Genomic DNA, 15,693 nt, shown 5'->3' on the forward strand with positions numbered 1-15,693 from the left:
CAGAATAAGAAATAGAGGCAAGGGCTCTCAGTGGGAAATTGATCCCTGCCTCTGAACTTTCATGGGCAGTCAATATAACACATGGACTCCGGCGTCTGAAACTCACCATCCATCAATCTGAGGTGACGGAGGTGCTGGGGGGGGAAGGGGCTTTTGTGTTGAGTTAGTGTTGATTTATGTGTGAGTGTAAGTGTGTCTTTGAGTGTACATTCAAACACAACATGACAACGTAACTAACTGCACTGTTTGCGCTGTCTTTTCCTCGCTCAGATGGAGCATGTCCCCCCCTATGACGTGGTTCCCTCCATGAGACCCATCATCCTAGTCGGGCCGTCACTCAAAGGCTACGAGGTCAGGAGGAGAATTAGCAATGAGTGCCTTGTTTTCTGATTTCTCTCACATTGTGTGTGTCTTACGCCTGATGTTTCATCTCCAGGTGACGGACATGATGCAGAAAGCGCTCTTTGACTTTCTGAAACACAAGTTTGAGGGCAGGTAAGAACAAGCTTCCATAGCCATGGTTTCAGAGTTTCAGAGTTTCAGAGTAACAACTGGTTCACTGTATCACTGTTTCAGGATATCCATCACACGGGTGACAGCGGACATCTCCCTGGCCAAACGCTCAGTCCTCAACAACCCCTCCAAACACACCATCATCGAGCGCTCCAGTACCCGCTCCAGCCTGGGTAAGACAACGCTTCTCAGTCCCATTCAGACCAGAGTTAGTTCATTTATTATCTGACACGTGATAAAAGTAAAGTATAAAGAGAATATTTACATTTCTGTTCATCATGTCATGTTGCTGAACATCTTTCACTCTGTTTCATATCTATTTTGCTTTAAGTGTGTATTTAGATAGATAGAAAGAGAGAGAGAGGGAGAGAGAGTACTTTAAAACATAGTATTTTAGGTGATATTCTGTATATTTAATTGGGGGTGAATTTGTTGGGGACTATTGTCACCTGCAGATTCATGCACATTTGTTGCTCTAGTGAGTATTCACAGCAGCAGGATTTTGTATATGGGACTGACTCAAAATAAACCACAGTGGCCATGTTCATTGTATCAGAGGAATATAACAGGCTTTGGCTACAAAGAGAGTTCTCTTAGTAGAAACAGTTCATTCTTGGTTTTATGCAGCATCTTGACAAAAAGAAAAAACACAGATCTATTTGTTAATGTTCTTTTCTGGGCAGCTTGGTTTGCAGCTTTGATTTAAACACTGCTATGTCACAAATTTAAAAAAACACATTTAATGCATCAAAAAAGCTTATAAAACTGCACATGAGCAGTAAAACTACGTTTTCACTATGCTGCAGGAAATGAAATGCTGGAAAAAACACACAAAATATTCAGTAATCCAGACTCCCTCATTTCAAAGACCCAGCATCACTAATGGCTGTGGTTGGGTGTGGCCACAAGTGTGTTTTTTGGGTGTAACTATACCAAACAGTGAGAAGTTCAACCACTGGAGGTCAGCAAAAGCAAGACAACAACATATTCAGGGGGTGTTAGATTACTCTGTAACTCCTTGTGATTTCACTCTTCAATTTGTATGGGATGGATCTGAGGATTTAGGGAAACTGGTTTACAAAATGTCAGTTTTCTCATGTTTTTACATCGTGTTGTTCTAAGTTAGAGGCGGTAAAGATGGTCAGAGCGTGTTCTTTTGGCATCATTATACTTCATCCTATGACCTGGAAGTTTTTTCTTTTTATACCCGCTCTCACTGCCTGAGTCTGATTTGGCCTCCTGTCTCTCTTCATCCTGTCTTTTCTGCCCTTTACCCATTCTCCCCCTTTCTCTCCCACCACCCATCCTCTTCCTCCACCCTCTTTTGATCCAGACGTACTGGGTACGTATGCTCTCCTTGCAACAAAACAATGAAGCCTCTCTCCTTCTTCCCTCCCCTTTTCCTCTCACTGTATTCATCATCTGCTCATACATTGTTTGTTTGTCTGCCTGTCTGCTTGCCTGTCAGTTTCTCTGTTCCTCATACTTCTGCGTGACAGCCTGTAGCCTCCAACAAAAAGAAAAGAATCACAAAACCAAAAGCGGGAACAGATCCGTGGGAGGGCAGCAGGGTGGCTGGTAGCTGCTCTGCAACCATGAGCGGGAATGAGCAGAGAGGAAGCCATTTCTTTCCATACTGCTCTATGTCGTGACCCGATACTGTATGTGTGCAATCATACCCAAGGATAGCCTCCATAAAAGCTGGACCTCACCTCGTAAATTCTGTCTAGTCATGGCGAAGGAGCAAGTTTCTCTCTGCAGTCAAATCCAAATTTGCAAGACTCCAAGTCTTTGTTGAGGTTAATGGAAACCTTGCCGGCTATTTCTTTATGAGTTAAAGTTCACATTTATTATCACTCTGCGGAGACCCTCTCTTCGCCTCCAGCTTTAATTCTCTATTCTTCAGTCCTCTGGAGGCTGCTGAAATGTGCCCAGGCCCAGTTTCTTTGCAGATTGCCTTGCCCCTGTTATCTCTCTCTGCTGCTGGGTTGGAAGCGCACACACCTCGGGAGCTCGGAGGTTTGACCAGAAAGGCGAGGGACATACTGGTTTTCAGTTTTTATCTCTCTCCTTACACGTCAACAGGCTGATAAAAGGGAGGAATTGTGCTTGAAATGCTGAATAACAAGCTCATATAGGCTGTTGTTGAGGAACAATGAGAACAAAGTCCCAAGCAGTCCACAGACCACAGAGTCGCTCACCTGATAGAGTAATTACTGCTGTGCCTATTAATGCTAACAAAAACTAATGTTCCACTTCATTTGTTTGATGAGGGTGTTTTTTTTTTTTGGTTGTTTTTGGTTTATTTACATGGTGAAAAATTGTGTCCTTATTATTAGTTACTTCAAGTGCCACAGGCATCTCATTCTCAAGTGCCTCCTTCCTTTGCACCATTGAAACACAAGGCATCAGAAGCACATAAGGATATTCCTAAATGTGAGGAGGTGGCTGCAGAATGAGGATGCTGCACTGCTCCATTTAGCTGTGCATAAATGGAACTTTTTGAGTGTGATCCAATCTAATTCATACGCTTGGTAGTGTTTATTTCCAAAACCTCGACATGCATGATTAACTACTAACATGTCGGTGATGTACTTGTGCACAAAGTAAAGAAAGTAGCTGATATACAGTGCTGTGTCTCCTCAAAGAGAGAAGTAGCTTAAATAATCGTCTGACTGTCTTGTATTTACGTTTTTTATCTGTTTCCCGGGCCTTCAGCGGAGGTACAGAGCGAGATTGAGCGTATCTTTGAGCTGGCCCGCACTCTCCAGCTGGTAGCTCTGGACGCAGACACCATCAACCATCCCTCTCAGCTGGCTAAGACTTCCCTCGCTCCCATCATTGTCTATATCAAAATAGCCTCACCTAAGGTATGGCAACATTCCAGTTTTCTTGTAGTTAAGCAAAGGTTATGTTTACATTCAGTGTTCCTTGCCAAAACTCATGTGTTTCCTCAGCATATAACACATGTGTTCTGTGTGTTTCCGTCCTCATAAACATCACTTTAAATCGCAATCTTTTACATCCATAGTGTGTGTGTAAGTAGCCTTCCTCCTCATTGCTGTTTTTGGTTTATTGCTACATTTGTTGGTGCATTAACGCCACCGACTGTGGGGCTGTGGGATAGGGTAAAAACAACTGCAGGATGTGAATTGCACCTTGTGCTAAGTTAAAAAGAAAACATGGACTCATTTGTAAAATTTTGCATGGCACTACTGGTAGTCAACAAGTCCACAGGATGTCTTTTAAATCTGTGTTTGTTTCTCTTTCTTCCTTTAATTGTGATAAAATTACAACAGCATGCAACTCTGCAAAAGTGTGCGAGTACATTAACACAAATTAATGCTGCTTTGAGTGGACACAGTGCTGTTTTCTACCTGCAGGTTCTCCAGAGACTCATTAAATCCAGGGGGAAGTCCCAGGCTAAACACCTAAATGTGCAGATGGTGGCAGCAGACAAGTTGGCTCAGTGCCCACCTGTGAGTGTTGCTTCGTAAACCAGTTTTTGCAAATCATTTCTTAGAAATTGGATCAAAACGAGAAGAATGATTCATTTCTGTGTTTCTGTGAAACCAACTAATAGTTACTTTATTTCCACACAGGAATTGTTTGACATCATCCTGGATGAGAATCAGCTGGAGGACGCCTGCGAGCATCTGGCTGACTACCTTGAGGCCTACTGGAAGGCGACACACCCCCCAAGCAGCAACCCTCCCAACCCTCTGCTCAACCGTACCATGGCCACGGCAGCCCTGGCCGCCTCCCCTGAGCCCGTCTCCAACCTGCAGGTACAGGTGCTCACCTCCCTGCGCAGGAATATGGATCTGTGGCCTGACATGGACGGTGCTGTAGCTGGTGAGGGGAAAGAGGAAGAACACGCTCTCTGAAGTCCAGCAGAGAGAGGGGGGACTCCGGCAACTCAACCTCAATCCAAACCCAGCAGCCTGCTCTCTTTACCCTGAAGGAGGGGTGCATTCAAACCCCGTTTATGCTGTATATAGAAACACAACACAGATACACATTCACACAAACACACCTATGCAAGAATTGACACACAAATGAGCTTCACAAGGAGCCAGTTTACCCACACGAGCAGCTAGTTTAACACCTACAAGTAAAACCATGCAGTCCTTATCCTAGCAGGTCAGCGTTTTCTTTCCCTGCACTGTCAAAACTGTGAGAACAGCTCAAGTCAAACCACACTGGACTTAAAGAATAACCAATAAGGCACCTCGGCCCCTGGGGCCCCCTCCATTTCACTGTAATCAAGAGTAAAATGATATTTGCTGCCCCCACCATGTCCTCTTTAGCTCTGCGGCCTCCTTTCTCCAGCACTTTTTTCTTCTCTGGGAGGCTGAATCCAGTTTGCTGTCCTCCTCCGTGTTGCCATGGTACCGCCCCTGAAAACAGCAAGTCATGTCTGCCTCTTCAAACAGAAACGCCTAGTTTGGTGGAGGCTGTTGCTAACACTCTGTCCATTTTAATCTAATCTTGTTTTATAATAATGTAAACAGCACAATACTAATCGGATCTGTCTCGATTCCCAAGTTATGACTGGCTGCTCTTCAGTTAAGATGAGTTCCATACTGTCAAAGATATTTACAGCTTTAACATTGTGGTAACAAAGTGACAAGTACTGCAATTGGCTAAAAAGCTCTCCTACCTAAAATGGAAAAAAAAAAATCCAACAAATTAATTTTTATTTCTTCATTTACATAAAATGATAAAAATATATTGAGCAGTGTCTGTCAGTATAAACATCACATAGTGCAGAGTTGATTATGTAGTCACTTGGTAGTCATGGTGACAAGTCTGCTTATTACTGCCATGGGGTCAGTCAGCCAGCAGGTGGCACTGCTGCAGAGGCAGATATAAAGTCTGCTGTCTGAAAAAATGCTTGGGAGTGTTTTAGTTTGCAGGTTGGTATCGTGGTTTTAAAACGTAATGGAACTAATGTGTTTGACTAATTGTGTAAAAGTGTATGTGTTTGTGTTTGACCCTGTGGAAACTTTGAGCATAAGCTAGTGTGTGTATGTGCCAAACCTGGAACGTGTGTGTGTGTGTTAGATTAGATTGATGATCAAGATTGATGTTGCTCATGAACACTAGTGCTTTCAACACCACAGGATCTTCAGATGGAACATTTCAGTCTATGTTGTTGTGGTTTTTTGAACTCTTCACCCTGCCTGCTAATCCTGCTGACTAACCACTGACAGTTTGGTTTTGCTCTGCTGTTTGTGTCTCTGCATGGTTTTCGTGTGGCATGGTTGTGGCTGGCTGCAGGGGCCGTACCTGGTGCACGGTGAGCAGAAGCGGGAAGGGCCCCTGACAGAGTGCAGTGGGAGCGGCACTCTTCATGACTATCAGTCCGACCTGGGAGGAAAGCCTCAGCAGCAGCAGACGTACCTGCGCTCCTCTCGTGGCCAGCTACGAGGAGGGAGCGGACGAGGCCTGTCACGACAAGACACCTTCGACTCCGAGACCCAGGGCAGCCGGGACTCCGCCTACACCGAGGCCGGCGACTCCTGCATGGACATTGAGACTGACCCCTACGAAGAGCCTGAGCCCTACCGAGGGGGCGGAGGCAGCCGCCTCCACCTGGCGCAGCATCACGGCAGACAGGCGTCCTGGGAAGACGAAGGCGCTGAGCCGGACCAAGAAAACCTGAACCACCCCCCGATGCACAGCCAGACACAGCCGCATGGACGTGCCAAGCTGAGGGAGCGTTACTGCCAGGACCCTGTGGACACAGGGGCCAACATCAGCCGCAACAAGAATCAGGACGACTGGGGGAGGGACGTCTACATCCGCTGAACACGCATCATACCACAGAGGCAAGCAAGCTCCTGCTCAGACTGAGGACAGAGGGAGATGAAGGGAGGGAGGGGGGAAGGTCCAGATCTTGGGTTCAGAAGGAACTAAAGTGTGGGTTTGGGGCCATGCCAGTCAGGCTAACAAATTAATCTGTTTACATCCCAGTACAATGTAAAGAAACACATCAATTGCCAGATGCCATTCTCATCAAGTTCTTCTTGCAATTCAATTTATTTATGTTTAGAAAAATAATATTGGTCTGTTTTTTGTTTCTTATGTTAATACTGCATGAATATCATGGATTTCTATACTGACAGCACGAGGACAGTAATTGTTACGATTGTGAATCTATGATTGTGATCTGTATGACTCGATCTCTCCTTCAGTTGTAGAGTGTGAAGGCTGTTAGAGCTGTAGTCTGTCATGTCTGTCCTCTGCAGTCTTAAACAGGGTCTAAAGTCACCGTCCCCATGTATGTACAGCGTCAGGGTTCCTCTTTACCTTAATCTCACTCCGTGCTTTTGGATTTCAGGGCTTTCCTCCCATAATGAGATCCAGAAGTCATGAGTCTCTCACCTCCACTCTCTTATCACCCAGACCTTAAAAAGCTGGTGGAGAAGTTGCCATATTTTAACATGAAAATTTATCAATGTTGCTTCACTCATGTCAGCTTGATAAACAGCAAAGAATACACTCCAAAGACGTTTACTTCTTCCCTGACCTGGTTCAGCCGCTGTGCCCGACCGTGCACGTCTGACCCAGTCCTCCCTGTTTCTGTTCTCCCCTTCTTCGTGGGTGCTGAGGGCGCCTGCAGTATTCACTTGTTCTCTGGTTTTCTGACGCGGCGCAGGTTCAAAGCAGCGCTGCGGTTGTAGTCGTGTGAATGAAGTGTCCTGCCTTAGTCACTCCCCAGCCCTAAAACACCCTTAATTCAAGAAAACTCCAATCACAAGTGCCGGAATGTCTCACCAAGCCATGTCCACCACTGCCACGGTGGGATGTCTTAACTCTTGTTACACTCGTTTTCATACCATATCTGTGTCTCTTCGTGTCTCACTGTGCCCATGCTGTCGCTCCAGCGCGTCACTCCTGTCGTTTTCTTTGCACCTGCCTTGTCGTCTGTTTTTCAGGGCTAATTGTTATATAAAAAGTACTTGTGTGTGGTTACTCACTCCCAACTTCCGCCCAAACAGCTTAGCTTGTCTGATATTAAAATACCACTCTCTTCTTACTCTTGATTTCCGACTGAATTAGTGTTGTTTTTTTCCTGTGCAATTTTTTTTTTTAAATCTTCAATTCTTGTGAGGTAGTGAGAGGAGTATCCGGTGGGGTGGGGTGGGGGGGTGGGGGGGTGTGGTAGGATCAGCTCTGGTCTTTACTCAGTTATCTATAATGGAGAATCCATGAATGTCTTTGGTGGGCTCCCTCGGCCCGCCCGTCTTCAGTTGAATAAATAAATATTAAATAATGATCAGTAAATAATGTTATTGTTGCGTTATCGCAATTGTTAAAAATATGAGATAACATGTATCATTGGTGCCTGATTGTAGCTACATTTTGCTTTTTCTGCCTTTCATTTTTAATCTGTGGATAAATTCGTATTTTAATTAAAAATTTAACCAGAAAATGCCACCGTGTCACTTAATTTATACAGTGAGATTCAAAGATGTTAAACCTGCATCTGCATGTCTACACTTTTATATTTTCTTAGTGCTGTTGCCATTTATGTAAAGAGATTTTAGTTTTAGTTTTCTTCTTGAGCTCAAACTACGTCATTATTTCATTCTCTTCATTAGTATGAGACGGACACAACAAAAGATGATTGTGTAATGATGTTTCTAATATAGCACCTATCACCGCCCTGCTTGCACCTGGAAAATCTAAACAAAGTTCAGGTTCTTGGCTTCAGGTGAAAATCAGATCAGTAGAACTTCCTCAGAAAAATGTTAAAGGATGTTTGTCACTTTGTTTCCTTGTTTGTGTTGATAGAGATTATTAACTCCAAACTACTCCTCTAAACATGGAGCATGTTTTCTCACACCTGCCAAGCCTGTCATACAAGGAGGAAACACATTAAGTAAAAGAATTAATTTGAAGCATAGCTGGTTCCAGGATGTGGTTTTTATTTCTCTCAGTCAGTGTCGAGTTATCGTCTGCAGCTCGCTGACAATCTGCAGTGGAGGAAACGAGATGTTGGTTTCCCTGTGACGCTCAAACGTAAGCCTGACATCAGAGAGCCGTCAGACAAAGTCCACAGCGGAAGTGGAAGGAGCCCAGTGTGATACTGTAACATCACAGTAACAAAAACTCAGTTTATGGGAGCAGATAAGCTCCACAAGGTCAGAAGAAGTGGAAAAATTATTCACTCCTACTTTCAGTCCTACATAAAACACTTGTTTACAGAACAGAATTAATAGCAACAAAATGTACCTAAAGTATCAGAAGTAGTCAGTGTGTCGAATGATCCCTTTAAGGATGTTATATTGTTATATATATATATTTATTATTACAGATGCAATGATGTGTAAGCAGCATTTTATTGTTAAACCAGGAGCTAATTTAAACTGTCGGGCAGTTTAGTCCAGAACAAATCCTCATATTTTAGAGGCTGATGATGTATTTTATGGATTAATCTTTATCTGTGAAGCAGCTTGTAACTGTTGCTGTTAAATATATCTAATTTTCCTGGGGGTGGAGTAGAAGTACAAAGCAGCATAAGAGGGAGACGCTCCAGTGAAGTACAAGCGTAGCCACAAAGGGCCAAAAACATGACAGTAAACCCTGACGATGCAATAAGTGAAGACATTTAAACTGAGATGTGTTCACATGTCTGGATCTTTTTCAGCATCCAGCGTTGTTTTTTAAAAGGTTTGATATTGAAAGCAAAAGGACAACACACAGAGTTAAACCTAGTGGCTGATGCACCTAGTGTAAATAATCTGAAGTCAGGAATCTGAGACAGGTGCTTGTTATGAGCTGTAAGTGAGCTGCAGCTGGGAAAGGAAGCCAACATGGAGAAAAGACCACAGCAGAGCAGCTAGTGCAGATTAAACCTGAATATCAGACCAGCAAAGCAGAGTCAGAGAAACACTGAGGGTGAACAGGGAACATGAATGATAGAATGACATGAATACATTTCCTGAACAACCTCTTGACTTTTATTAATTTATTAACTATGTCAGTGATGAGGTCCAAAATACTACTACTTTTATTATTATTATTATTGTTATTATTGTTATTATTATTATTATTATTATTATTATTATTATTATTGTTGTTGTTGTTGTTGTTGTTGTTGTTGTTGTTGTTGTTGTTGTTGTTGTTGTTGAGTGGGTAAATACTTGGAAAATACCTGGACATAACTGGACAGTTGAATGGAAAGCCCGGGGGAAAGTCCTTGCAAAACCCACTTTTGTTTTCTGTTGGTTCACTTCTTCTTCCATATATGGGCACAACGAGTGTGAGTCATCAGTTGCTTTTGATGTCCTTTTTACGAAACGGTTTTTTGTTTATCTGTTGATTCATTTTAGTTGCCCTGGGGGGTGGGTGGATATATAAACATAGAAACAAGTATTCAACAGTTACCAGCTGAAGATGAAGCAGTAATAATAAAGCAGCGCTAAAAAAGGTTCAAACAGCTTCTATCTGAAGCCATGCTGATGTGTTTAGGGGATAAATGTCCATCAGGGATTATTTTTTAATTTTAAAAAAAACCTCAGAGGGTTTTATTGTAGCTGGGTTTAGTTTAAATAACAGGGGAAACCTCCATAGACCAGGATGTACAGACTGGTCAACTCATGAACATCGATTTGATGTCAAAAGCAAAACAGGAAAGTCTGGCATATTTTCTTATGAGCTACATTTAGGGTGCAACATCCTATACAGCCTGTCTGTTGTGTTTACTGTAAAACCAATGTGAAAATACATTTAACAGCATAAAAACATATGAAGTTAGATTCTTGTTGTTGCCTACAGGTGGTCTGTTAACAGTGATCTGGGTGAGGTGGCAGGTTTCCATTCTACATTTTGGAAGACAGACGGTGTTTTGAAAGCAAGGGTCACAAGAGTTCATGCCACAACAGAAACAGCAACATCTAGAGAATAATATTTAGCCTCTAGTCTCTTCCAGCAGTAATTGTTGACACAGGATCTGAGGATCTTCACCCTTACTGTTACATACAAACTCCTTCATTTTATTTCGCAACATATAATTACTTAAAGGACTTGTGTGCTTTTGAGTTTGGCTTCAGTACTTGAGCAACAATCTCTGCAATCTCACGAAACACACCAGGCCACGTCCTCATCTGCCCCCCGAGTTCCCATATGCATTAGATTCAGATATTTCCCACAGCACCTGAACGCAGCGTTCATGAAAAATACCAGTCTTTCTTAAAGCCCCGCCCACCGACCTCGTCCTGAAACTGATATTAGACGTAGTAGAGGAGGTCGTGTGACAGTTTGACGCTCAGTGGATTATTACTCACCTCCTCTCACACACACACACACAAACACACACACACAGTTGGAAATGGGCTTCCTGCTGACCAAGATGATGGCTGTGTTCGGGGACAGAGGTGAGGCTCCTCTTTGTCATTTCATTTGTTTATTAGCTGCAACCTTTCTGGGTCATGCTGGTTATGATGAGAATAAACTTGTGTGTCCTGTTGATTCTCATAAGTGCTGTGATGTTTTATCATTTATCAAAAGCTATTTCCTTTTTATTCTGGCCGACTTACAGTAAAGTGTGTTCAGTTCATTCTCAGTATGAGAAAACTTGACTTGAAACCTGTTTTTTAGTGGTGTCCTTGCTGTGTGCTGATGTAATAACTTCACTGTAGTTCTGCTCAGTACACTGAAGTCCTGTACCTGTCTCTATCTTATCTCCCTGTACCCTGATGTGTTCATGTAACTCAAGATTAGACTGTGTTTGACTTTTTAAACTTTTCCTGCAGAGCACAAAGTCATCATTGTGGGTTTGGACAACGCAGGAAAGACAACAGTCCTCTACCAATTGTAAGTGCTGTGCTTTGGCTGCAGTAGTGTCATATATATATATATATATATATATATATATATATATATATATATATAACCACATCTGCTTCATATCATCCTTTTTCCCATGTAAAAAAAAATAAATAAAAATGTTCCCTTTCTTTTCACACAAAACTTGTCCAGCCTGACAAAGGAGGCCGTCCACACATCACCCACCATCGGCAGCAACGTTGAGGAGATCACCGTGCGTAAAACACAGTTCCTGGTTTGGGACATCGGAGGACAGGAGAACCTCCGAGCCACCTGGAGCTCGTACTACTGCAACACAGAGGTATGAATCCCTCACTGCGTTCAGCTCTATACTGAAACAGAAACTGGTCATAAAAGTCAGAAACATAGCATTTAAATAACCTGCACATTTAAGTTTGGACTTTTTTGCTCTTTTATTCCCCCAAAAAGAAAACACCAGAAAATCTTACCTTTCAAGCTTTAAACAAGAGCGCTGATCATTTAAAATTCAACGTATTTAAATAGTAGCTGACAATAGAGGCTGTTGATATTCAAGAGTGAAGACAAGCAGTGTCAATGTTTATAGGTCAGTGCTGATTGAGCTGCTGCACATTAACCTATAATGGCTTTTCAGTATCATCCTCTGCTCCTTGTATTGATAAGGCCTGTTACTTAGCACTGTTACATAAGTGTTCATAATAAATCACATGTCTGCGGCAGAGGTCTTATGTCACGACAGTCGCTGATAGCACGGGCTCGGATGATGTGAGACATCTGCTGTTACTAGGTGTGTTGTAGTAATTGTATCTCATGTGTTGTGCTTGTTCAGATTGTCATTCTGGTTGTGGACAGCACCGACCGGGAACGTCTGACTCTAACCAAAGAGGAACTGCACCAGATGCTCGCACATGAGGTACAGAAACCCCAGTATATGTATATGTTTCTATACCCCAGCAGGATATTAACATTTATTAAGCAGTACATAATTTAATCTAGTAAGAAGCAGATAGAAACAGCCCCTAATAATAAATCACAATATTTTAAAATCGCAGTTCAGTGTATTTAAAATTAGTTTCAGTTTCTAACACAATATAAGCAGATAATAATGCAGTAATATTGATAATAAGCAGATAAGGAACATTTATAAGTTTTAAGTTTGTTCATTATAGTTGTTAACAGATGCATTAATGAATATATATCTCCTTACAACGACATGATAGTTTGTAATAAACCATTTATTAAAGCTAATTAAGGGGAAAGTTAGAATACTATACAATGATGAATATTTAAAAATATCCTTTTATATTGTACTGCTTATAAATCATAAATGAGGGAGGTTAAAAATCAAGTTTTACTGTCATTATGTCCAGTTTTCTTTTTTCTTTTTACTAATCATGACTCTTTACGTCACAATACAATAGCAGGATTTGCTTCATGTGCTAAATATGGAATAATTAAGCCTTTTAGTTTGAATGCTCCCTTGACGTTAAACCGTTTAGCTGTTACGTGAAACTGCTCCTCCTGGTATTCTTGTTTTCATATTTGAGACACACACCTGCTTTCAGTAAGGTATTGCACCATACCTCACTAACCCATGACACCACTTGATGAGGAAGTCTCAGCGTAGACTGTGAGTCAGCGTGTTGACATGTGCTTCAATTTTCTGCTGAGGCGACTGTTCTTTGTTCTCAAAATTGGTGACGTAGGGACAGTTTCGGAGTTTCCAGTGGAAGACATTTCAGTTCTGTAAATAGAGATTGACACAGAAAGCAGAATTGCTGACCCGTCTTCTCTTGTTTTGACGTAGGACCTACAGAGTGCAGCCATTCTTATCCTGGCCAACAAACAAGACGTGAAAGGCTCGATGACAGCGGCGGAGATCTCCCAGTGCCTCACGCTCAACTCCATCACGACACACTCCTGGCATGTCCAAGCCTGCTGCGCCCTCACAGGAGAGGGGTGAGTCCAACACACCTCACTCTCTCTTTCTGTCTGTTATCATCACCGTGTATGAGTCAGTCCTTAAAATGACTAACACAGCCTACAGAGAAATACCTTTACAAACATCAACATCTGCTACAATCACCACTTTATTCTACGGCTCTAAAAGCGCGTCTCTCTTTCCTCTCTCTCCCTGAAGTCTGCCTGCCAGCCTGGACTGGATGAGGTCTCGGGTTGTGGCAAACTGAAACGCCGTCCAGTGGATCAAACGTCCTGAAACTGAGCCAACCTCAAAGACACTGCACAGGCCGCAGCGCCAGGGTCATTTACAGTGTTTAAGGCAGAGTCCCGTGATGATGGCGTCTGTGTTACAGCCTGCATCGCCACACCTGCAGTACAGCACATCCTGCAGGGTATGACCTGTAGGTTCATACCACGCTGAGGCGGGGCCTCAGTGTGGCTGAGCAGTAGAGAAACCTGGTTTATTTTAGGGTTGGTTAACCAGCCAAATATTATCTTGAATCTCTTCACTCTTCAATAACCACTTGGTGGTTTGATTACAGTTTAAGTTTTTCTTAGTTGTGGTCATGAGGAAGTGCTCAGTGATGAAGTGTTTTGTGTGCGTTTACTGCACACACTTTCCTGAAGTGGCCGTTGTGTAGAGCTGCACCTTTTCTACACAAGATATCCTATCAGTAATATCACATTCCACTTTGGTTTCATAGGGTTGTCTTTCATTTCACTGGGGTTAATCGCATGACAGCAATACCTTACTTCAATGAACTGTAAAGTTAAGATGTCATTGATTCATTGAATTAATATAATCTTACAACCTCAATTTGAATCAGCATTTTGGAAACATGAGGCAAGTAGATCACAGATGATAAAGTCTTCATTTTACATGCAAAGTGTTATATTTATTTACATTTTATTAGACTCTGATTGGTGATTCCTGTCAGTGATGACTTTCTTACTTCATATGCCTCAGCTGCTTCCATAGTGTGTACCTCAACAGTTACAAAATGGCTTTTGGATCATGAAGTGAGTTAGTAGCTGCCTTACAATAAACCTATGGAGGACAATGCTGGAATCGAAGAAGAAACTATAAGCACATGCAGCTGGTCCTGTGGCCTTCCCTTCTCAGAAACTGTGGGATACAAGTCAGCACCTGATGAATGAAATTATATTTCATGCCAAAGAACAACAGGCCTGTTGTGTTAAATATTTTTAGTAATTTATTTCGAAAAAACAAAGGTCTTGAACTATTTACAGCAATTTCCTGAACAGGAAAATGAGCTAGCTGCTAATGACTATTTGTCCTATTTAAAATGTTTATATTGCATTGTATATATTTTTTCAAATAAATGTTATTGTTGTAAAATATGCAGTGGGTGTGTTGTCTGTCCTGCAGCTATAATAATCTTCATTTCAGGAAGGAATATGCAGCATGCCATTGAAGGGTGGTTTATGCCTGCAGCTAGTCACTCTTAGTCACAGCTGCTCGTTTTGGCAGCGCTTCAGAAGAAATCCTATAGTATTTTTTTTATTCTGCAGTGCATGTGATAGATAGTGTTATTTCTCTGTAATTTCTCTTCACGTTTGTTATTTGGACAATGGAGCCTAATGCTAAGAGTTTTCTCTTTTCTGAAGTAAAAACAACCTTATAGCAGCAATACACATGATTTCATATGGCTCTTAAAATGTCTCCTTCTCATGAAGATAGATTTCACGGAAGTGAATACTAAAGCACAAAAGAAATTTTCAGGGGGCATCCGGATTTGAACCGGAGACCTCTTGATCTGCAGTCAAATGCTCTACCACTGAGCTATACCCCCTTGCGGTCCACAGTGAGAATACAATGGTATTTGTCTATAACACGAAGTAGTTTATCCAGTTGTTTTATCTGTGCATGTGTATATGCATTGTACAGATTTTGAACAGTAAAGTTTGATTTTGATTTTACAGTCGTCGTAATCAACCCTTTGTCTAATTCCTTAATTTGACCAGGAGGCAGAGAATGAGTCCATATGAACTGAACCGGGTTCACTTTTACAGCTAAACCTAAAAGCCTGAAAGTAGTCCTGCAATAATTCCTCCTTAGTGAAGATTGTAAAGTTTAGTTTGTGTTGAAACTGTTTCATAAAGGTGTTTTATTATTAATTTATTATTATTCTGTGGTAACAAAAAGCCTGAAGCCATCTGAGTTGCATAATAAACACTTGACCCCTGTAAACTTGACTATAGGTTGGTGTTTTCTAGCATTTTGGATGCAGGATTATGAAGTGAATACAGGAAAAGTTAGATGTGATTTTTTTAATGTTTGACGGTGGGGTTTTTAGATGATCTAGAGCAGCTTGTGTGTGCAAACATGTCTTAGGGAATTTCTGTTAGAAGCCTACAGACCTTTGTCACTGCAGATAT

General features: G+C 42.0%; 3 protein-coding genes and 1 non-coding gene across 8 annotated transcripts in view; 2 read left to right on the forward strand and 2 right to left on the reverse strand.

The window, feature by feature from the left end:
• The window catches only part of cacnb1 (calcium channel, voltage-dependent, beta 1 subunit), a 32,669-nt gene extending 24,715 nt beyond the window's left edge, over positions 1–7,954 (forward strand). For 3 of the 4 annotated variants that reach the window (XM_071468523.1, XM_071468532.1, XM_071468541.1), the window contains 7 exons: positions 271–351; positions 437–495; positions 577–686; positions 3,232–3,383; positions 3,897–3,992; positions 4,116–4,301; positions 5,797–7,954. In XM_071468523.1, the coding sequence (XP_071324624.1) occupies positions 271–351; positions 437–495; positions 577–686; positions 3,232–3,383; positions 3,897–3,992; positions 4,116–4,301; positions 5,797–6,327 (1,215 nt within the window). In that variant the 3' untranslated portion in view covers positions 6,328–7,954. Of the gene's footprint in view, positions 1–270; positions 352–436; positions 496–576; positions 687–3,231; positions 3,384–3,896; positions 3,993–4,115; positions 5,763–5,796 lie in introns of those variants that run through there. The other variant, XM_071468549.1, reaches the window with a different exon arrangement.
• Positions 1–15,693, reverse strand: part of rpl19 (ribosomal protein L19) — a 198,000-nt gene that overhangs the window by 33,647 nt on the left and 148,660 nt on the right. The window lies entirely within an intron of this gene.
• On the forward strand, positions 10,745–14,653 carry arl5c (ADP-ribosylation factor-like 5C). Its single transcript, XM_071468272.1, has 6 exons — positions 10,745–10,901; positions 11,280–11,340; positions 11,506–11,653; positions 12,161–12,244; positions 13,139–13,290; positions 13,472–14,653. Exons 1-6 carry the CDS (start codon positions 10,856–10,858, stop codon positions 13,518–13,520), a joined length of 540 nt encoding a protein of 179 aa, XP_071324373.1. The 5' UTR covers positions 10,745–10,855; the 3' UTR covers positions 13,521–14,653.
• Positions 15,036–15,107, reverse strand: trnac-gca (transfer RNA cysteine (anticodon GCA)). The gene has a single exon. It is a non-coding gene; the product is annotated as a tRNA-Cys (tRNA).

This window comes from Trachinotus anak, unplaced genomic scaffold, assembly GCF_046630095.1.
Source record: "Trachinotus anak isolate AG129_WGS33_773 ecotype Australia unplaced genomic scaffold, CSIRO_AGI_Tana_v1 ptg000003l, whole genome shotgun sequence".
Classification (NCBI taxonomy): domain Eukaryota; kingdom Metazoa; phylum Chordata; class Actinopteri; order Carangiformes; family Carangidae; genus Trachinotus; species Trachinotus anak.

Excerpts from the sequence above, each read along its gene's own strand:
- arl5c (XM_071468272.1), top strand. The coding sequence starts at position 10,856 with ATGGGCTTCCTGCTGACCAAGATGATGGCTGTGTTCGGGGACAGAG. Across the intron at positions 11,654-12,160 it reads CGTACTACTGCAACACAGAG|ATTGTCATTCTGGTTGTGGA; the intron begins GTATGAATCCCT and ends GTGCTTGTTCAG. Across the intron at positions 13,291-13,471 it reads TGCGCCCTCACAGGAGAGGG|TCTGCCTGCCAGCCTGGACT; the intron begins GTGAGTCCAACA and ends CTCTCCCTGAAG.